Source organism: Apis cerana, linkage group LG10, assembly GCF_029169275.1.
Source record: "Apis cerana isolate GH-2021 linkage group LG10, AcerK_1.0, whole genome shotgun sequence".
Taxonomy (NCBI): domain Eukaryota; kingdom Metazoa; phylum Arthropoda; class Insecta; order Hymenoptera; family Apidae; genus Apis; species Apis cerana.
This window is the reverse complement of record NC_083861.1, coordinates 9639065-9661460: the sequence shown is the minus strand read 5'-3', so window position 1 is coordinate 9661460 and position 22396 is coordinate 9639065. Positions and strand designations below refer to the sequence as shown.

The 22396-nt window shown below is 32.4% G+C and overlaps 4 protein-coding genes and 1 long non-coding RNA gene across 17 annotated transcripts; 3 read left to right on the top strand and 2 right to left on the bottom strand.

The window, feature by feature from the left end:
* The first annotated feature begins 196 nt into the window (after window positions 1–196).
* Window positions 197–6090, top strand: LOC107999506 (dihydropyrimidine dehydrogenase [NADP(+)]). 4 transcript variants are annotated; one of them, XR_009831364.1, is made up of 17 exons: window positions 197–572; window positions 658–768; window positions 906–1238; window positions 1313–1621; window positions 1711–2034; window positions 2144–2354; window positions 2422–2606; window positions 2696–2911; window positions 2970–3134; window positions 3238–3390; window positions 3466–3586; window positions 3695–3957; window positions 4041–4217; window positions 4294–4515; window positions 4602–4759; window positions 4871–5039; window positions 5815–6090. XR_009831364.1 is itself a non-coding variant. In XM_062080212.1 (16 exons), exons 1-16 carry the CDS (start codon window positions 528–530, stop codon window positions 4944–4946), a joined length of 3069 nt encoding a protein of 1022 aa, XP_061936196.1. In that variant the 5' UTR covers window positions 197–527; the 3' UTR covers window positions 4947–5126. The 4 variants fall into 4 exon arrangements, 2 of the variants coding, with proteins under 2 accessions (XP_061936196.1, XP_061936198.1); XR_009831365.1 differs by having other exon boundaries at window positions 228–572; window positions 2476–2606; XM_062080212.1 differs by lacking the exon at window positions 5815–6090 and having other exon boundaries at window positions 4871–5126.
* On the bottom strand, window positions 5671–8507 carry LOC107999508 (differentially expressed in FDCP 8 homolog). Of its 6 annotated transcripts, XM_062080228.1 has the most exons (9): window positions 8198–8337; window positions 7568–7844; window positions 7207–7498; window positions 7090–7136; window positions 6966–7020; window positions 6734–6787; window positions 6395–6636; window positions 6092–6327; window positions 5671–6014 (listed from the first exon to the last, which is right to left on the bottom strand). In XM_062080228.1, exons 2-9 carry the CDS (start codon window positions 7769–7771, stop codon window positions 5768–5770), a joined length of 1377 nt encoding a protein of 458 aa, XP_061936212.1. In that variant the 5' UTR covers window positions 7772–7844; window positions 8198–8337; the 3' UTR covers window positions 5671–5767. The 6 variants fall into 6 exon arrangements, with proteins under 6 accessions (XP_061936212.1, XP_028523330.1, XP_016914885.1 ...); XM_028667529.2 differs by lacking the exon at window positions 8198–8337 and adding an exon at window positions 8371–8507 and having other exon boundaries at window positions 6966–7136; XM_017059396.3 differs by having other exon boundaries at window positions 6966–7136.
* Window positions 8508–8766: 259 nt separating this feature from the next.
* Window positions 8767–14789, top strand: LOC107999507 (gastrulation defective protein 1 homolog). Of its 5 annotated transcripts, XM_062080219.1 has the most exons (4): window positions 8767–12405; window positions 13024–13385; window positions 13605–13703; window positions 13790–14789. In XM_062080219.1, exon 1 carries the CDS (start codon window positions 8767–8769, stop codon window positions 10759–10761), a length of 1995 nt encoding a protein of 664 aa, XP_061936203.1. In that variant the 3' UTR covers window positions 10762–12405; window positions 13024–13385; window positions 13605–13703; window positions 13790–14789. The 5 variants fall into 5 exon arrangements, with proteins under 5 accessions (XP_061936203.1, XP_061936201.1, XP_061936204.1 ...); XM_062080217.1 differs by having other exon boundaries at window positions 8767–11487; window positions 11886–12405; window positions 13024–14789; XM_062080220.1 differs by having other exon boundaries at window positions 13605–14789.
* On the bottom strand, window positions 14780–16440 carry LOC133666766 (uncharacterized). The gene is made up of 2 exons (XR_009831369.1): window positions 14887–16440; window positions 14780–14823 (listed from the first exon to the last, which is right to left on the bottom strand). It is a non-coding gene; the product is annotated as an uncharacterized LOC133666766 (long non-coding RNA).
* Window positions 16441–16527: 87 nt separating this feature from the next.
* LOC107999511 (uncharacterized) lies at window positions 16528–22213 on the top strand. Its single transcript, XM_062080231.1, has 6 exons — window positions 16528–16881; window positions 19477–20008; window positions 20273–20560; window positions 20690–20748; window positions 21233–21405; window positions 21586–22213. Exons 2-6 carry the CDS (start codon window positions 19756–19758, stop codon window positions 21923–21925), a joined length of 1113 nt encoding a protein of 370 aa, XP_061936215.1. The 5' UTR covers window positions 16528–16881; window positions 19477–19755; the 3' UTR covers window positions 21926–22213.
* Window positions 22214–22396: the final 183 nt, after the last annotated feature.

Below are 22396 nucleotides of genomic sequence, written 5' to 3'. Positions count from 1 at the left end.
TTTGATTAAATATTATATATAGTTTTCATTTTTCGATTAAATTAATAAAGAAGTAATTCTTTATTTAGATTGAGTATTACAAATCTGAAAAAAAATCGAGATATGTTAAAATTATTTGGTTTGATTATATAGAGTAGATTTAATATATATCGTATATAAAGTAAAGTGCTATTATGAAGACGTGGCATGATAAACAGAATTATCGTATATGATATACGAATAGTAGGGAGAATCTGTAACATATTATTAGTTATCATTTTCTTGTCAATTAAAAATATCTTTAAATTTATCAGAATATTTACAAGATACGTGATATTTATTAATATAATAAATAAATAAAGCATAATAATTTAAAATTTATTATTTGAGTTAATTAATTTTAATTTGATAATTCATAAGTTGCTCATAATAAATTGTTTCAGTTATTAAACATAAAATTTAGTGAAATATTGATGATATCTTTATTGTTTATAATTATAATTATTTAATAATTGTGCAATTTAAAATTTTAATATTTATATAAAGAAATGACATCTATTACAATACTAAGCAAAGATGTGCCTGATATCGAAGTGAGTATTTATCTTATTTCTTTAAAATATATCCATATATTTAAAACATATTTTAATTTAATTATAAATATACATTCTCTCTTAGAATCTTTTACATTTAAATCCAAAAATAAAACCATTTGCGAATGTCGTTCCATCAGCAATTACCAAAGAGAATAAAAGAAAATGGAAAAGGAACATTAACGAAAATTGTAGTGTAAGATATAATACAGAATTTTTAAAACAAAATACCATATTTTTTAAATGTTTAAATAAATAATATAAACAATATAAAATATTTTTGTAATAATTATTATAAAAATTAAATCATTATATTATTATTTATACTTATAGAAATGTCCACCTTTGATAAAAAATTTCGATGACATTAAACGCACAACATTAAGCGAACGTGGTGCATTAAAAGAAGCTGCGCGTTGTTTAAAATGTGCAGACGCTCCTTGTCAAAAATCGTGTCCAACACAATTAGACATTAAATCTTTTATTACTTCTATTTCAAATAAAAATTATTATGGGGCAGCAAAAGCAATTTTATCTGATAATCCTCTTGGACTTACATGTGGTATGGTTTGTCCGACAAGTGACCTTTGCGTAGGAGGATGTAATTTATACGCATCCGAAGAAGGACCTATCAATATCGGCGGTCTTCAACAATTTGCTACAGATGTAAAATTAATTCTTTGATTCTTTTTCAATATATATTAAATATAAATTAATATATGAAAATAATTTTTTTTTAGATCTTTAAACAGATGAACATATCTCAAACTAGAATTCCTGGACAAAATGTTTCACATGCAGACACTAAGATCGCCTTGCTCGGCTGTGGACCAGCTTCTTTGTCTTGTGCAACATTTCTTGCACGTTTAGGTTATAATAATATAACAATTTTTGAAAAACAAAATTACATTGGTGGATTGAGCTCGTCAGAAATTCCACAATATCGGTTACCATATGATATTGTTAACTTTGAGATTGATCTTGTTAAAGATTTAGGAGTAAAGATTGAATTGGGTAAAGAATTATCCAAGGATAATTTAACGATAGAGGTTGTTTTATATAATATTATAACTACAATTAATTAAGAATTCTAAATTAAATTAATAATTAGCAAATGTTAAAGATTATTTCATTTTAGGGTCTTCAAAATTCCGGATATAAAGCGATCTTTTTAGGAATCGGTCTTCCAGAAGCAAAAGCTATTCCAATTTTCTCAAATCTTACAGAAGAAATGGGTTTTTTTACGTCAAAGAGTTTTTTACCAAAAGTAGCAAAAGGTAGTAAACCGGGAATGTGCGCATGTAAAAGAAATGAATTACCTTCTCTTCATGGTAAAGTTGTTGTCCTCGGAGCTGGAGATACAGCTTTCGATTGTGCTACTTCTGCTCTAAGATGTGGAGCAAAGAAAATTTATGTAGTTTTTAGAAAAGGATTTACTAATATTCGAGCTGTACCTGAAGAAGTAATTATCATTATTATTTTAATTATCTTATTAAAAATATTCTTTTTTCTATCATTTTATATATAATATATTAATTATATAATATATTTTTTATTTTTTTTATTTTTAGTTTGATTTAGCAAAAGAAGAAAAATGTGAGTTTATTCCTTTTCAATCACCGAAACAAGTAATTGTTCGAAACGGAAAAATAATTGCAATAGAATTTTACCGAACAGAGGAAAACGAAAATGATGAATGGATAGAAGATAAAGAACAAATTTGTAGATTAAAAGTTGATTTTGTAATATCTGCCTTCGGATCAGGATTGCAAAATCAAGAGGGTAATAATTTTAATTATGTTAAGATTTTGTTTCTTCAAGAGAGATATTAAAAAGAATTTTTTAAAAGTAATACAAGCCATGGTACCCATTAAAATGAATAAATGGAACTTACCGGAAGTAGATTCACAAACCATGAGTACTTCAATTCCCGGAGTTTTTTGCGGTGGAGATCTTGCTGGAATTGCTCATACTACTGTTGAATCTGTAAATGATGGTAAAACTGCTGCATGGTATATTCACAAATTTATTCAGGTATATTTTTAAAAATTTAATAACTTAATAAAATTTAATAATTTATAAACAAAATATTTTAAACAATTTTTTTATCTTATATTTAATAGAATTCTTATAATCTGGAAGTACCTAAAATACCTCAATTACCTAAATTTCATACCCCAATCGATGATATTGATTTATCTATTGAAATATGTGGTTTAAAATTTGAAAATCCTTTTGGTCTTGCTTCTGCACCACCGACCACTTCTAGTACCATGATTAGACGAGCTTTTGAGGCTGGATGGGGTTTTGTAGTTACAAAAACATTTTCTTTGGATAAGGTAATTTATTCCTTATTTAAAATTTCTTATTTAATATTTTAATAAAATAATTTTTTAGGATCTTGTTACAAATGTGTCTCCACGAATAATTAAAGGTACAACTTCTCGACATCATTACGGTCCGGAACAGGGCAGTTTTTTAAATATTGAATTGATATCTGAAAAATCGGAAGCTTATTGGTGCAATAGTATTATAGAATTAAAAAAAGATTTTCCGACTAAGGTTTAAAGATAATATATATACAATTATATGAATTTATTAAAATTTTTAAATCATTTGTTTATGAATGTATTTGACGATAATGAAAATTGAAATTTATTTTTAGATTCTTATTGCTAGTATTATGTGTTCGTACAATAGAGCAGATTGGACAGAACTTTCTCAAAAAGCAGAAAGAGCTGGGGCTGATGCTTTAGAATTAAATTTATCTTGTCCTCATGGAATGGGAGAATCTGGAATGGGTTTGGCTTGCGGCCAGGTCATATTTTTTATGATTATAAATAAAATTTATTAATATTTTATTATCAATTTATTATATAGACTTTTATATTAGGATCCTGTATTGGTCAGAAATATTTCAAGATGGATTCGGGAAGCTGTGAAGATACCATTTTTTGTGAAATTAACACCAAATATTACTGATATTGTTTCAATAGCTAAGGCAGCTTATGAAGGTATTCTTTTCACATATATATATATAGATAATTAAAATATTTGTCAATAAATATTCAAAAAAATAATTTTTTATAATTATTATAAAATAATTATTATAATTATAATAGGTCATGCTAATGGAGTATCTGCCATAAATACTGTTCAAAGTTTAATGGGATTGCATGCAGATGCAACTCCATGGCCAGCTGTTGGAATTAAAAAAGCTACAACGTATGGGGGTATGTCAGGTAATGCAACCAGACCTCAAGCTTTAAGAGCTATTTCTGCCATTTCTAAAGCTCTTCCTGGATTTCCCATACTTGGAATTGGTGGTATTGATTCAGCAGATGTTGCTCTTCAATTTTTACATTGTGGTGCATCACTTTTACAGGTAAGATAGTCAATCATTTTAATTTTTTATAAATTTTTTTATATACAATATTACATTTCGGATGATTTTTAAACGATTAATAGGTTTGCAGTGCTGTACAAAATCAGGATTTTACTTTAATTGATGATTATACAACTGGTTTAAAAGCGTTATTATATTTGAAGAATTTAAAACAAGTAAAAAATTGGGATGGACAAAGCCCACCAACGTTTAAACATCAGAAAGGAAAACCTGTTGTTTTACAACATGCTCTTGGCAAAGTAAATGTAAACTTTTATTAAAATTAATAATTTAATAACAAATTTTATACTTATTAATAAATGTTTTATGTTTCAGAATATACCATATTTTGGAGAATATCAAAAATTACGGGAAGCAAAAATAGCTGAAATTAAGGCTATTTCGAATCCGCTTGATAAACTCAAGATTACTAGATCTAGTCCAGAACCTATTACAGCTATACCAAGTATAAAAGATGTTATTGGCAAAGCTTTAAATTATATTGGCACATACAAGGATTTGAATAACAAAGAACAAGTAATAGCATTGATAGATGATGTACGTTTTAATTAATTTTTATTTATCTTTATTTATATAATATATATTATTATATATTATGTATTAAAGATAAATAATTTTATTAGGATATGTGTATAAATTGTGGAAAATGTTATATAGCTTGTGCCGATTCTGGTTATCAAGCAATTAAATTTGACTCTGAAACTCATATTCCAACAGTAACAGACGATTGTACGGGTTGTACTCTTTGTCTTTCAGTATGTCCTATTATTGATTGTATTACGTAAGTTATTATATTTATATTCACATATATTTATAAAATATATCATTAATATATTAATATTATATATTTATTGAAAAAGTTATAATATATATTGTTTAATTTATTTTTCAGTATGATACCTAAAAGGATACCTCATATTATTAATAGAGGAGTATCATTAAAAGAATGTTTCAATTTTGAAGAATAAAATTTTAATATCTATAATTTCATATTGGCTGCTTGCCTAAAAAAAAAGAAAATATTTAAATATCTTATATCAATAAGTACTATAATTATATCAGTAAGTTATAAATATCAATAATATCAGATTCTAATTACCCAATCGAATAGTTGTATTATATATTGATAATAAAATTTAAAACATTAATAATATTTCATGATTTATATAATGTATTTCATTTTAGTTTTAGCTTTTTTTATTCAATATTAGTTTCTAATTTTTAATATTAATATTTTTTTAATTAATATCTCAATAATTAATAACAACAATTTATTTTTTACATTCTATTTACTTTATTAATGTTTAAAAAATCGGAATTATCAAATTATTATCAAATTATATACTTCTAATAAAATAAAATTATAATTATATTCTTCATCTATCAATTAACATTATTTATTAATTTTTAACATCTGGAATTTAATAATAGTGAATATCATATCAAAAATATTTTGCAACAAACAAGTAATTTTAATAAACAAAATATATAATGTTATTTGAATTTTTTATTAATTTATCTCAATTATTATTAATAAATATGCTATAAAGAAACAATTATTTAAATATTTATTTTATATTATTTAAATCAAATATTATTTAAATATTTATTTTATATTATTTAAATCAAATCATATATATATATATATATATATATATCTTATATATCTACAATAAACTATATGAATACAGATTTTTTAAAATTAGAATATTTTTTAATTTCAATTTATAAAAGAATTCCACAAAAACAGATATATGTACAAATTATAATATATTTATGTTGTATTTATTTACGTTGTATCACTTGGTGATTCACTTGAGTTTAATCCATTTTCAGTAATACATTCATTTGTATCTGAAGTTTGTTGATCTTGCAAGGCACGTCGTTTCTGAAGTCTCGTACAACGTGGACAACAGTGATTTTGTTTCGACCAACATGCACGATGATGAACTGCTGTACATTGATGACAACTAATAGAACTTGCATCCCATGGATATATAACTTCATCATTACCACACAATTCACATAAATGACCTCTATAAATTAATATTTAAAATTTTAATTTTAATATTTAAAATAATTTGAATAAAATATCCATTTGTTCAAAATTTACCTTGCTTTACATAATTCACAATGTTCTGTGATATGAGTATGCATAGTATCATATGCAGCACGAATTTCTTCTAAAAGTATTCCATTATTCAAATCAATGAGATCCTTAATTGAATAATTTCCCGAATTTTCTATCATATGAGTACGTATTCCAATTTTCCATGGTAATCCTTGATTATTAGCTTCTGGGCACAAAACTAAATAACGTTTCATCATTTGCATTTCCTCCCGCATCCTCTGTTTATTATTTACTTTGAATTATAAAATAATTAATTTTTAAATACGAAGTTATAGTTTATTTTACCTTTACTACAGATAGATCTGGAACTAAAGTAAACAATTTTGGATTTAAATCTTCAAGTAATAAAACGGAACGTTCTTCTAAAAGTGTTAAAAGTTGTGCAGCAACACGAGATACAGGTCGTGATTCCATATCCCAGTTTCTAATTACTCTTGCAGGAATTACCATTGCAGTATTCCAATGACATCTTTGACAATAATACAATCCTGTATAGTCACAAAGTCGCGGCTCAATCCATGCTGATTCTACATTTATAAATAACATATTAAAAGAAATATTAATATATAAAATAAATTTTTGATTTGTAACCCACATTTTCGAAATTTCCTTTATATGTGTTACCTGTATTTTTAAATGGACTGCCAAAACAAGATAAGGATAATCCTTTTGAGAAAGCTTGTAATAAAAATATAATTTATCTACATTGTAACAATGTTAAATGTTTTATTTTTATATCTTATATAGAATGATAAATTATACTTCTTCAAAGAATTATTTTAATTTTTAATTTTTTTAATTTTAATCTTATCTGTATTAATCAATATTTATTAATATTGAATATGAATATACTTACTAAATGTAATTCGTGTTTTGCATTCAGCACATCTATATCCTTGATTTGATAAACCCTGTTCAGGACAAATATCTTTTGTATAAGTATAACCACCTGCTTCACTAGCAACTACATGAACACATACTCTACATATGTTATTTAAACATTTCCAATGGCAACAAAATTTGCAATCTATGAAAATAAAATTAAATATAATAAAAATGCATATAAAAATAATTTATAATTTTAAAGAAAATCTTACCATTGCACATATACCATGATTGAAGCATAGTCCAAATAGTTCCACTACAATGATCACAATATACAGGTCCAGAGGTTGTTATGTAATATTTTTGTGGTATTAAGTGATGTCCTAAAATTACTTGTGTTTCAAGCAAATTTGCTTCTGATAATTCTCTAAATTCTTGTACTCTTAAGCGTAATTCAATTAAACGTCTAACAAGCCATTTTCGCTCATCTGAACATTCTGCACTTTCTAATACCATTTGTTTACATTTTTCTATCATATCTTTAAGATATTCTTCAGAAGTAGCCTATAAAATATAATATAATCATATAAAGAATAAAAAATTATTATAAAAATTTTTAAATTTACTTTATACCTTAGATAATGAAAGCACTGTTTCTACTGATTTTAAACTAAAAGGTATAACAGCTTTGCTTTCTGAACTATCATCTGCTTCTCCTGTCATATAATCAGATGATGAAGAAGGTGTTGATGGCATTGTATCGGAACTATCAGTTCTAATCCTTGACTCTTGATTACAATCATATGTTCCATTTGCATTATTTTTTGTGTCTATCATTTTTTATAGATATTGTAAATATTGTATAGATATTATTTTCATTTACTTCTTCTGTTAATTCCTATGTTATTTCCTAAATTATGTTATTAAATGAAATGCTATATTAATTTATAATCGAATTTTTAAAATTCATTAATTTTTTTATTTGATATTTCGATTCTCTTAAATATTTAAATTTTTTTTAAATGAAAATAATATTTTCGTTTATCATAATTATCAATGGATAAGATTTTATAAGTACAAGAACTACAAATATTACAAAAATCATAACTTATTAATTATAAATTATGTATTTAATTTTTTAATTTTTTCTAAATTATATTTGATATATTATTTAATGTATTTATTCCATATAAATTTATAAACGCATTAAATAATATATAATTACAATTTAAAATTTAATCAAAATACATTTAACTAACTTACATTGATATAATATTACGTGTTATGTTTTGATTCATCTTTATTTAGATATATCAATTACAACAATTATTAGATATGTGTAAATTAAATTTTTATGATAAATTTACTAATTATTCACGTTAATGACATCTGTTAATACAAACGTCAATATCCAATAAGTTAAAATTTTAACTTACTAAACGTTTCTAATGTGTCTGATAGCCATTTTGTCTTGGTATCTGACAATTTTGCTATAGTACGCATTATTTGTCAGATAAAACATAAATAATATTGTGAATTTCCATTTATATTAAAAAAAAATTATTTAGTAATAAAATAGATTTGCGTTTTTTAATGCAAAAATATGTAATTAATTCGTTATATATGAATAATAGAAAAAAAAAGAAAATGAAATATTATAACCTTAATACATATTTATATAATTTTTTAATTAAACCGTTATAAGAAATTAAATCTTAAAAAAATATCAAAGTTATATTATATTAAAAATAAATAAATAAAAATTTTTAATTTTATTTGTATATGTTTTATAAATATTATTATAATTTATTTAATAACAAGTTATAATAATCATGAATACAAAAAAAGGAATAACTTTTGGTAAAATTAATAAAGATTTAACTCGAGATATGACGAAAAATACAGAAATTATAAATTCTGGATTTGGTACATTTGGCAAAAAATCATTGGAGACTAATATAACAAAAATTAATGAAATTAAACCTGAAGATGAAGAAGAATCTCAAAATTTAAAACAAGTTATGGGTATAACAGGTTTTGGTAAAAAGGCTAAATCTTTTGATGTACAAGAAATGTTGGAAAATATTACAAAAACTATTAATAACAGCAAAGTAAGTAATATAAATATAAAATCTATTGAAAAAGAATCTAAAACCGCACCTGCAAAAGAAGTAATTAAAGATATTGATATTATTAATAATGGAAGTACTAATGATAATGAAGAAGATGATGACTTCATTGGACCTCCAATACCTCCTGAACTTCAGAATTCAATTAATTTAGAGCAATCTACGAAGATAAAAGATCAAAATGACAATGAAAGTGATGAAGATGAAGAACAATCTGATATAGAAGAAGAATTACAATTAAAAGATAAAATTCCATGCAGCCATGAAGTTACAATGACTCATGGAACAAAAGCAGTAACAGCTATTGCAGCAGATCCATCTGGAGCAAGATTAGCTTCAGGTTCTATTGATTATGATGTTTGTTTTTGGGATTTTGCTGGCATGGATTCATCAATGAGAAGTTTTAGAACATTGCAACCTTGTGAGAATCATCCAATCAAATGTCTACAATACTCAATGACTGGTGATGTTATATTAGTTATATCAGGTTCTGCACAAGCAAAAGTTTTAGATAGAGATGGTTTTGAAAAATGTGAAACTGTGAAAGGTGATCAATATATAACAGATATGGCACGTACAAAAGGTCATACAGCAGGATTAAACAGTGGTTGTTGGCATCCATTCACAAAGGAGGAATATCTTACTTGTTCACAAGATAGTACATGTAGAATATGGATTTTATATAGACCGCGTGCACATAAACATCTAATAAAGTGTAGAGCACAAAATGGTGTTAAAACCATACCAACCATATGTGGTTACAGTAGAGAAGGTAATGTAGTTGCTTGTGGTTGTATAGATGGTTCTATACAGATGTGGGATCATAGAAAAAATTTTGTTAATCCATCACTGATTCAGAGAAATGCACATGCACAAGGTGCTGAGATATCAAGCCTAAGCTTCTCTTATCTTGGACAAATGCTTGCAACCAGAAGTTGTGATGATACATTAAAGCTTTGGGATTTAAGAGCATTTAAAACACCTATTTTTGAAGCAAAAAATTTATATTCTAGATATGATACAACTGATTGTATGTTTAATCCAGATGATTCAATTCTTATTACAGGAGAATCTTTAAGTAAAAATCAAAATACTGGTAGAATTTTATTTTATGATACAAAAACTTTTGATCTAATTAATGGAATAAATGTAACAAATTCTCATGTTATTAAAACATTATGGCATCCAAAATTAAATCAAATATTTGTTGGTTGTGGAAATGGAATAGTTAAGGTATATTACGATTCTAAGAAGAGTTTAAGAGGTGCAAAATTATGTGTTATAAAAACGCATTTAAAACAAAAACATATCGAAGTAATGTCAACTCAACAAATTATTACACCGCATGCACTTCCATTATTCAGACAAGACAGGCCTAAATCAGTTCGTAAACAAATGGAAAAAGATCGTTTAGATCCCGTTAAATCGAGAAGACCAGATTTACCAATTACTTCTGGACAAGGTGGAAGAGTTGCTTCTTCTGGTGGAACACTTAGTTCTTATGTAATTCGGAATTTGGGACTTAGTAAAAGAATAGAAGATGATCAAGATCCACGAGAAGCTATATTAAAATATGCAAAAGTAGCAGAAGAAAATCCATATTGGATTGCGCCAGCATATAAAAAAACACAACCACAAACGATATTCCAAACAGATGAGCAGGATGGAGTATCAAGCGCAAAGAAGCAAAAAACTTAAGAAAATATGTTTCATAAAAATTTTTATATTATTCATCAATAATCATTTTGTACAAAAATTTTTCGTTTAAAAAAAAATATAAATATAATAAGAACCTCATTCATGTTCTGATTAATATTTATAATTGATCGCAATTTTAAAAAATTTAATACTATGTAAATAAAAATATTTTATTTAACTTAATTGTAAAAAAATTTATCGTTATCATTATTATATAATAATTTATTATTTTAATATTTTATTATATTAATTAAATTATATATTATTCTTTATTATACATTATTATAGTACACATAGTATACAATGTTCTCTATTATCGGCAACTTATCCTTGTGAATAAGACAAGAATATTATTGTATTGTATTAATAAATAAAATAATCAAAGCAAATAATTTAATAAACAAATTAAATTACATTTCCATTTTTAAAATATATATTTTTAATATAATATATCAAACAAAAAATAACGAATTGCATAGTGTCAAAATTATAAAAATGCATGCACATCAAATTTAATGGATATTATTCTTATGTAAAACAATATAATAACTATGTAAATTGCTTAAATGCACGAATATATATATATATATATATATATATATATATATATATATATACACACTATATCAGATATATATAAATATATGTTGAAGGTACGGACGTATCTATGTCTTACTTCCACATTTTGACTTTCAGTCAAAAGATAGACTTCGAACTTCGAATCAAGTAAGACATACGTCAATAAGAATAAAATTTACATTTTAAAAATATTTTGTAAATATTCATATTTTTATTAAATTTTGATAATGTAAATTATTTAAAATAAATTAAAATATTTAATACACGTATTCACTGTAAATTATGTGTATTGTATTTGCATATAACGTATTTTAAACACAAATTATATCACATATCACAGAACATATTTATATAAACAATATTTATATAATTTATTTTTAATTTTTCTTTTTGCTTTCGCATAAAAAGTTTCGCGCGTTTTTCGATTCAAAGAACTGAATTTAAGCATTAGTGTATCCCCAGATGGCAGAAGCGTATACGATTTTTAAATCGATTTATGTGATTTTAGCGCGAAGTTACGATAAAAAAGTTATTCTTTGTCGCAGAGAAAAGATGTAGGTATCGTTACTTTACGAAAGAGTAACGATGAGAGCGAAATACTTCATATGTGATGACGAGGAAATCGAGGACCTGAATCTAAATAAATCGATCAGTAAATAGATCTAGCATTCTTCCTACTGTTTTACGATTGGATAATGAGGGGAGCAGGGGACGAGAGGATGAGGGGAGAAGAGGCCGTGTATTTGTGGCGTTCAAGTCGGTAGCTACGATTGCCTTCTGGCAAACATTATCGTGACACCGTTTTGTGCGTGTTGAAGAGTTAGTGGAGTTCGTCGATCGATGCTACCACGGTATCGACCGGTTCGGTTGATGACCGCGCGCTTCTGATCCATGAATTCAGTGATATAATTTTTCTCGGTGTGCAATATCCTGTGCATCGTGATATAATAATTCTGTGACTATTCTTCGCGCAACATACTGGCAAGTAACTCACGAATCATTGAGTAAATTCTCGCATCGACTAGACTATATTCGTTTCGCTATGCGATCACTTCCGCGTACATGGTACGAATTCCTTTCGGTTGTTGTTGCGTTCCGAAGTTTTTAGTTTTACTTATTTTTTTTAATCATCAAAAAGCAAACATTTAATTTGAATTACTATTATCCAAAAATCAATGTAAAATATATAAAGAATATTATAAACGTTAAGAATATCGAACCTTTTGTTTTGTGTCTTTTTAAAATCAGCATTATGTAACGAGAGTAAAATTTATAAAAACTTATATGTATTATATTTTGTCGTGTTCACATAAATGATTCTTTTCTTTGATTAATAATTTAAAAAATATATATATATTAAAACTGATAAATTTAAGTAATTTTTTTTTAAATTCACAAATAATTCAAGAAAATTGATGATTGAATTTTTTTTATCAAGATTTTTTAAAAATTCAAATGAAAATATTCAACCGTGAAATAATTCCACAAAAAAATTCAAATTCTTAAAATTTTCATTTTTTTTTTGTTTTATTATATATTTTTATTTTTTTTTATTTTATTATATAATTGTTTCATTGGAAATCACTTTCGTAATTAATTTCATCAAAATTAATGAAGGAAGTATCATTTTAAGCATTTACAAGATATTCCAGTTCAAAATGATTACAGACACGTGAATTTCAGATGTAGAACAATATGGCTATCAGCATAAAATTCACAAAATTCGATAACACACCATGGGGATTTCGATTGGCGGGTGGAAGCGATTTTCCACAACCATTGACTGTCATCAGAGTATGTACATTATATTATTATTATTACATGTTTTTTATTATTTAAATATATACTATACTTATTATAATTCATATAAGTATATATGCGCAGATATAGATTATTTAGAAATGCAGTTCAGATTATTTATTTATAAATTGTCAAGAAACTTATATAGCATACATGCATATTGTATACATGCATATGTGAAATTATGAGATTACATAGTAAACATTTAGCGGGAAAAGTATAAAGGATTGCATATCTGCAGGCTGGTACAGTTTCAGATATGTCGATATAATTAATCATAGCAATTTCTGTATTACCGATTTATTAAAATTACAATGATCTACTTAAATATAAACGAATTATATAGAATAGATATGATCATAAGAATATAAGATGGATTACAATTGAAATTAAATATTAAATTATAAATAATTATTTGATCAAATCTCATTAGTATTCTTCATAACATATTGCATATTTTCTAGAAAAATCGTACAATTTAAAAATTATAATTTTAGAGGAAACAACTCTGAATGATTTGATTTATAAAAATATAAAATATACAAGAATATCATATTATTAAAGTAAGTTGCATGTTTATCAAATTTAAAACTATTATTTACATGATTCTGTTAATAAAAAATATAAATTATTATAATTTTTTCCGTAGCAATAATTCAATAAGTATTAAATTTCGAATTATAATATATCACTTGTCTAGCAAGCGATATATTAAGCAATATATTTTGAAAGTTTATCGTGTTATACATTATAAAATTGAGAATATAACATTCATATTTTTTACATTAAAAATTGAAACACGTTGTAATTTTGAAAAAGAAACGATAAAAGTATTTAATTGATATCCCATACGTACGTGATCACGTATTAAGAACCAGTATAGACAAGGAGAGATATAATGAGAGGACAGAGATAAAATAAAAATATTGAAATCAACGCCATCTCTAAAGTGTCATAAATGAAACATATAAAAAAAGGACAGGAAATAATGAAAGAAAGATAGAGATATTGTAAGAATTAATTATCAACGCCATCTTTTAATTATTAAAGATACCTCTAAATAGCAGGATAAAACAGGATAGAGTAAGAATTGAGAGCTAACGCCATCTATTGAACCGAAAAAGACGTGTTTAACAAAATGCTCGAGAGATGGCGCTGAATCCCAATTCTTAATCTAACTTATCTTTTGAGTAACGTGCCTTCGAAGAAGTATTTTTAGTATTCAAGAGATGGCGCTGTTGGTCAATTCTCATCATATCTCTATCCTTTTTCCACTATTTGCTATCCTTTTTTATGAGTTTCATTTACGGCACTCTGGAGATGACGCTGATTTCAATATTTTTACGCTCTCTCTATCCCTTTCCTATTATTCGCTTTCTTCGTCTACATTTGTTTTATCCACGATATTGTCGAGATGGCGCTGATTCTCACATTTTTAGTTTATCTTTGTTCCTTCTTCTACTATTTGCTCTTCTTGTTTATACAAAATTTACACGCTCAAGAAATTCGCTCCAATATTCGATTAATCGATTAACTTTATCATCTACTCTCCTGTAGCGATCAAAAGATTTATGAATACAATGCAATACAATATACGTGCGAATATTTATGGTAGTGTGTATAAAGAATAAAAAAATTATTTTTCCAAACTTTCTTGATTTATTCGTCGATTATGAAATTTTCCTATAATTTCAAAAACATGATCAACGTCAAAGTCCCGTTAAACCGTTAAACCGTTAAACCTACCTGCTCCTTCTCCTCCTCCTCCTCCTCCTCCTCCTTCTCCTCCTCGTCTATCTCATCGTTCGTAAAGTAGTTTTAATTTCAATTATCCAGTTTCATTCGAGTGAAAATGAAAATTGAAACGTGAAAAAACATTTCTTAGGTCACAGAGGGAAGTTTGGCGGAATGTATGGGTTTAAAAGTCGGCGACGTGGTGGTAAGATTAAACGATCAACCCATTAGTTCTTTAACCCACGGACAGGCGCACGAAGAATTAATGCGAGCAGGAAATAATTTTGTTCTTGGCGTGCTGAGGTAAGCTTGTGTGCGTTACCTGAATTTATTAATTAATAATGAAATCCAACCATCAAAAGTAACCTTTAAAAATACTCGCGTTACTCGTGTACATCCTTATCGGAAGTAGATCCCGCAACCCAGCCACTCGAAAACAATTCGATATCAATGTCAACGACACTGCTGCATCGTCGCAACCGAATTGACCGACCGCTTCTTCGAGGTCGAGCTTAACTTGAACTACTTTTTTACCGCGACGAATTTTATTTCGAGTACCCTTGACAAACTCGTGTATCGACCGACGATTCTTCGAGGTCGCTACACTTCTATCACGTTATATATTTCCATTTCAATAGCAAATAATTCGTTAGATGAAGCAGATCGGTGTATCTCAATTCGATTCGACTTGAGATAAAGGGGGAAAAAAAAAAAAAAAAAGAAAAGAAAAGAAAGGAAATTGTCTTCGTATATACTTATATACGAATATTATAACACGATCAGAGAGAGGCAAGAATATCCCGGCGTACGGGCAACGTGTGGTAACATATTGCAACACTTATAAATAGGTGACCCAGAATGAGATCTGTTTATCATTGGTCGGCGATTTTATTGCTGGCATTTTACATCGCGCACATTTGTTCCACGATCCCTCTCATTACCCTTTCGCGTGTGAACCTTGCGAGTAAGCTTCGAAAAGTAGTTAACTTCATTCCAACCTCCGTTCCAATTCCGTTCACTTGGTAGCTGAACACTCGAGTGTATGCGAATGCGCGTGACAGATCGATCGATCGAGAGGAAAGAAAAGAAAAGGAAAAAAGAAAAAAATTCGAAATTAATCAACCGACCACTTCTCCGTTGACGCAGACAAGAAGATTTTGTCAAGGCTGCGGAGGCGCTGTCCGAGGAGAACATCGTCCCTTATAAGATCCCTGTACGTATCTCACGTTAAAATATATGTGTGAATTTCATTGTATATATATGTACATGTGTACGATTTTTGTGCTCGCTGGAAAATTGATTTGATCGGCGGAAAATTTGTACCAGCTCGCGGATTTGCCGCCAGTTTTCCCGGAGCAAATCTTGAAGGAGGAGACCGTGATCGAACGCCACGAGTATGAGATAAAGACGTGCGAGGAGGAAGAGGGATCGAAGCAGGAGGTGGAACCGCTCCCCGAGAAGCCGAAAGACGCCAACAGCGAGATCGTGCCGAACCAAAATCTCACGGACGACGAGATCGCGCAGCTGATCCTCGAGGAAGAGGAACTTTTGGACGACAAAGGCGTTCTGGGGTATAAAATTCTTCCCTCCCTCGAATCCCCTGCTTCCAATTTTTCCCGAAATAACAATAAAACTCGTAAGAAATTTTAGAAAGGGGGAAGAAAAGGAAAGATTTCTCGCCTGTCTCTGTATTCCAGGGTGAACTTTAAGAAACTGAGGCCGCGCGTCACAGTTCTGAAGCAATCGAAGGTTATAGAGGAGCTTCAGAACATAGCCACTGCCGAGCCACCGTTGGTCGAGCAGTTGAGGCGCACCTCGGTGTTCCTTCAGAAACCGGAGCGGCCGATCCCGACACCCCGCAAGAAGGAGGGGGAGCAAGAGAAAGAGACGGAGTCGTACAAAGTTGTGATAAAGAAGCAGAAAAGGAGAACCGTGACCGACCGGCTGCTAGAGAGGGGCTTGCTGAAACCGGAGGGCGGAAGCACCCCGGAGCCCTTCACTCCCGAGGTAAACATGGAAACTAAGACGGAGGGGGCGGAAAAAATCGAGGAGGAGGAGGAGGAGGATTCCTCGATCCTCGATGCGTCTACGTGCTTGGCGCTGGACGATGATCCCCGAGTATCGGGACGCTCGGTCCAAGGTATCCCCCGTTCGATCCTCGAGAACCGCCACGATCGCCCTTCCCTTTCGTTCGAGCGTGAAACTCGCGCGTACGAAACGGACGGAGCCACGGCGAAGGGCTACCGTGAAAAGAAGGTAGCTCGGACACGTGGCGAGGGGAAAGGCAGGCGGAAAGTGTCGAAGAGAGGTTCTCGCACGAGCGCTCGTGTTCGCTTTCCAAGATGTTTGTCGTTCGCCAAGTGGAGACACGTTGGGAGAGCGGTTGAAGCAAAGGGGGGTAAAAGTCGGTTGGGACGAGGTATCGAGGTGTCGAGGGTTCCAACGAGTCGTCGTATCGCGAAGAAGTGTTCGAAGCGGAGGAGGATCGGAGGTCGTCACCTCGAGACGTACTTGAAGCGAGAGGATAATTGGACGACGAGGCGGATGGTCGACGGGACGTTTGGGAGGAGGTCTGAGGCGAGGGGCTGCTTCCCGCCCGTTGAGTCGAAGGGAGAAATCTCGTGGAGGAAAAGCGACCGGGTGGAGGGAACTCTCGTTCGCGGTATAGAATTGGTGGTGGCTCGCCTTCGTCCCTATTTACTCTCCAACCAACGATATTTCGATGAAAGATCGCGCGAACGTAGTCTGTATTTCAAGGGTCGTTACGTTCGACGTATCTTTCGGCGCGATGCTTGCTCGTTGAATCGTATCCGCGACGCGGCGTTGTCCTTGAAGCGGAATCTTGGTAGCAGGGAGATTCGTAGCACAAGAGGAGGAAACTCGTGGAGGATCGAGACGAGAGGTTATTGGACTTGGTATCTCGCGTTGTTCGGTCGTTTCTCCACTCGTCCAACCTCGAGAAAGAAATTTGTCTCTCGAGCTCGTTACGTGGAACGTATTCTGAAAAGGCAGTTCGAGTCCCTCGGTTTAATCGGGAACCACGCTCGATGCCAACTTCTCCAACTTCTTCGATCCGCCGCTGGTTCTTCCGCTGTTATTCCAGGCTTCTCATCCTTGAACTCGCGCCAAAGCGACGCGTCGTCTCTTTCGTCCGTGAGGGAAGGCAGCGTCCTTTCCAATCTCATCCGTTCGTCCAAAGATTATATCTCGGCCGAGATTTTTCATCGTGGAAGTAGACGATCGTCGTCGAGATCGAGATCCAGAGCCTCGAGCGGTGTCTCTTCCAATCTGTTCCACGGTTTTCGAACGTTCCTTCGAGTCGATCGATCGCTTCCTGACAAACGTTTCGGGGAAGGGAGGGGAAGGATGAGCAGCGACAAGGAGAAAATGGCCGAGGATAACGATCGCGATGGACGTAGGCTATCCTTTGTCCCAACCATCCTCTACGAAAGTTTGACGAATCGCATAGGGGTTGATTTCACGAGATTTGTGGCGTACGCGTTCGTGCCTTGTACCTCGCTCATATTGCTCTACATGTACAAGTAACATCATTCGTACATCTAAATAATAATTCGCACATAGAGACGGTATGATTAATGATTACGATTATGTTTAGATTTAAAACGACATCACTTGTTCTAGGCCATCCCTAACAGACGCTAGATCATCATGTGGACGTCATCTGTAAACGTATATGAGAGAAAAAAAAAAAGTGTTGGTCGCTCGTTAAAAGTGTGTGTTGTATCTTCTGTCCAATGTAACCGTAACCCGTTTCTCGTGACTAGAGCAGCTAGCAGCAATTGTACTTGTCTATTAAGGACCGTGCAACGACCATCGTTGTTTATTGTTCATCGAAACTTAAAAACTTTAATCAATCAAATCTGCAAATACATTTTACCTTTTTTCTCGATGATTCGTTTCAATATATATATTATTTTGAAGGAAATTGCACGGTCCTGCAAGTATACTTACTATCTACTATACTATAACGTAGTACACGTAGTATACTTAGATTAAAAAAGAAATCGCACGTCGATTCATTGACATCTCTAGTTTTAACGAACGTAGAGTACATATATATATATAAACACGATCGAAAAAAATCTCGCGTTATCACGCACGCGTAGACAGATCGATGCATGTCAACATCTACACCGTAGTCGCATATATAATTACCTCATTGTACCCACACGATGGATTGTCGAGAGGAAATAATTTGTTCAGAAATAAAATGCACATATCTTGGCTGCACCCAGAATTCTAAAATTCTCGATAACCCCGTCGAAACGTAGCAATTGGGACGCTCTCGTTTCGTTCGTTGGATTTCACCCCCACCCTTCCCTAAAAAAAAGAAAAGAAAAAAGATATATCCCTTCGGAAACGAAACGAGTCCATTGAACAATATAGAGTATGCTATCCGTTAACGAATAAAACGGAAGTGGCACGCGCGTTTACCCTTTTTATAGAAGACGTTCAAGTTCTCGTATGCATCTCGATCCCCGGATACTGCACGACGTAATAATAATAACAACGCACTTCCACCAACCGCTTCGATCAACCCGAAGCAACGAAATTCCGTAACGGCCTGTTGTCTGAATTCAGGCGACACCATCGGCCACTCCGGAGCCGGGCTACAGATCGGATCGAGAACCTGAATCGCGGCCGGAATCGAAGGCCGAATCGAAGCGTTCGGAGGAGGAGAGCGAGGCCGAGCGCGCACAAGCGGGGGAGACGGTTGTATCGGCGTTGAACGAAGTCGAGGAGAAGGTTGAGGAGGTTCGCGCCCGCGAGGAGGAGGAGGAGGAGGAGAAGGAAGGGGCTAAGGGGCGGGAGGAGGAGAGAACGACGCACGAGAGCGTTTTGAACGAGATCGAGAAGGAGATGGCGAACGTTGCGGCGAAGGTCGACAAAGAGAGGATCAAGGAGTTGGTCACAACGGAGATTAATCTGGAGAAGCAACTGGAGAACGTTCAACGGCAGTTGCTGTCGTTGAAGCAGCTTCCGAGCGAGATCGAGAATCACCTGAGAATCGTGTCCGAGCAATTGCAGAAGATCATGGAGTTGAGCGGTGTCCAAAACGGCGCCACCGTTAACGCTGAGAAGGAGGAGGAGGAGGAGGAGGAGGAACGGCGAGGTATGCTAAAAGATTGTATTATTTTCGTGCCTTTCGAATAGGACTGAATCGATATCCCGGCCTCTGCCCGGCATATTTTCAAATTTCACGCGTTCCAACACGGACGCGGTTGAAGCGTTGCCAACCCGGCTGTGTCAACCGAGCGCGCCTATGCTTCAGACGTAGTCCCGCCCATTGCGAAAGCAAATTTTCCCTACGAATTCTTTTCCAATTTCCGCCGTATCCGTATCCGTTCGTTGCATCGCGATCATTCGCTGTTTTCAGAGCCGGAAGAGCGAGCGAAAGAGTCGGAGGAAGAGCGCGCGGAGGAGGCGGAGGAAACGGAGGAGCAGGACGTGACGGAGTACACGGAGGATATCTCGTACTCCGCCTATTCGGACGAGCATCTGAGGATCGTTCAGCCTAGCGAGGATGAGGGGGAGGAAGAGACCGAGACGCAGGAGCTGGAAGGGACGCTATCGGTGAAGAGCGAGGAGGGAAGCAGGGTGAAGAAATTCGTCGTCTCGTACGAGACCAAGGTTCTGAAATCGCCGAGCCCCGCACCATCTCACGGTAAATAACAATCAGTTGGTTGGACTTTTTCCTTTTCTTTTTTTGATACGACTCGATGATTAAGAAAGAAAAAAAAAGCGATAAAAGTTAAGGAAAGATAACAGAAACGAAGCGATATGTGTATTGTAGGCAGTTTCGAACCAGATCCAAATCTATCGGCAAAAGACCAAGTTATTCAGGAGTTGCAGGTATTCTAGAGAGAATGTAACGGAATGTAAATTGAATGTGAAGTAATTTTTGTTGTTCCCGTTCTGTGTCCTCTAGCATCCTAGAGAGTCTGTACGCATTATCTTAATCGCATCGATGTATTTTTGAGAATTCTATCGTAATCACCGAAGTTATTACCGAAATTCCCCTTCTTTTCTTAAATGTTCTTTTAAAAATACCAAAAATTTTGGCATCATCAAACTTGCACTTCGAAAACGCACCATAATTTGTTGTACACCCCCGTTCTATCCTCCAAAAAAACTTCACGAAGATGAAGTTATATTCGTGTCACGTGCGTTCCTTACGATCCTTGAGCGACAATTATACATACATTTATATATATATATACATTCCTTCGTAAATCCCGCGTCACGAAACGTATTTTCTTGGATTCGTAAACGAAAACGTTTCAATCGAAATAATCGAGTAGCAACGGAGTGACCCGTTTCCCTCTACTCTTTGCAGGAGAGAGTGAAGCAACGAGGGAGGAAACGTTCGCAAGATCTCTGGCCCCAGGCTAAGCAAGTCGAACTTACGCTTGGCCGCAGATGGAGGTGTCCGAATGATTTCTTCAATGACGAAATGATTGCCGAGGTTTTATCTTCCCAGGCGGAAGTGATTCGAGGCAGAGCCTTGGGGTGAGCTAGAATTATTATTATTATTATTATTCATCGTTCGATAACGATATTCATCGTGCTGCTGTGTTATCTTATACGAGGATATTTTATTTTCGAAATTAATTCTTATCCGAATTTATTCAAGCGATCTTTTTTCTTTCTTTTCTTTTCTTTTTTTTTTTTTTTGGATTACGAATGCAGAGTAAACTTTAAGAAATACGAAAAGACCAATCTACCGAACTTCGATCACTTGATGAACTCGAGCGTCTATAAGATGATTCATAAAATGGAGAAAGAGCCGAAGAGAGGAATTCCAGCTAGGCCTGCCAAAGTGAACGCCGCGGAGGACATAATCGAGAGGGTCGTGAGTATATTCGATATACAGGATCCGAAGAATTTTCTTCTTCATTTTTTTTTTTTCCTTTCAAATTCTCGCGAAAGCTCGAAGCGTTTTGAAATCGTCCCCTCGTTTCTTTCGTTTCAGAAATCTCCAGCGTTCAGTATCGCGGACGACAGAAGTACTCGGAGCGTCAGCCACTGAACCATTGCGAAGAAAGGATAGAATTCTTTTTTACAGGATGACGAAGAATGAAAATCGGATCGACTCGTCGACGAGAAATGAGAAAAATTGAAGAAGAAAAGAAAAAAGCAAATAATGCGAATACGTGCGCTATGCCAAGAGTGTATATAAAACCACAAAACTAATCGACTACAATCAAGTACGTGTGCGTGTCTATACGTGTGTCTTCACGAAAAAGCACGAAAAAAGCAATGTCAAGAAACGTTATACGAATTAAGCGTTAAATAAAAGGATTGATTTTTTTTTTTCTTTTTCGAGTAAAACTCAACAATTCATCCATCCTCTCGTCTATTCGCGTTGAAATTAGATTCAGAAAACACGATTCTCTTTCTTGCAACGAATCGAGACGACGATAACGAGACTTATCGGAATCGAGGCTAGAGGGTTTCCCTCGTTTCGACCTCGCATCGTCGTCGATCTTTCCGCAAGATC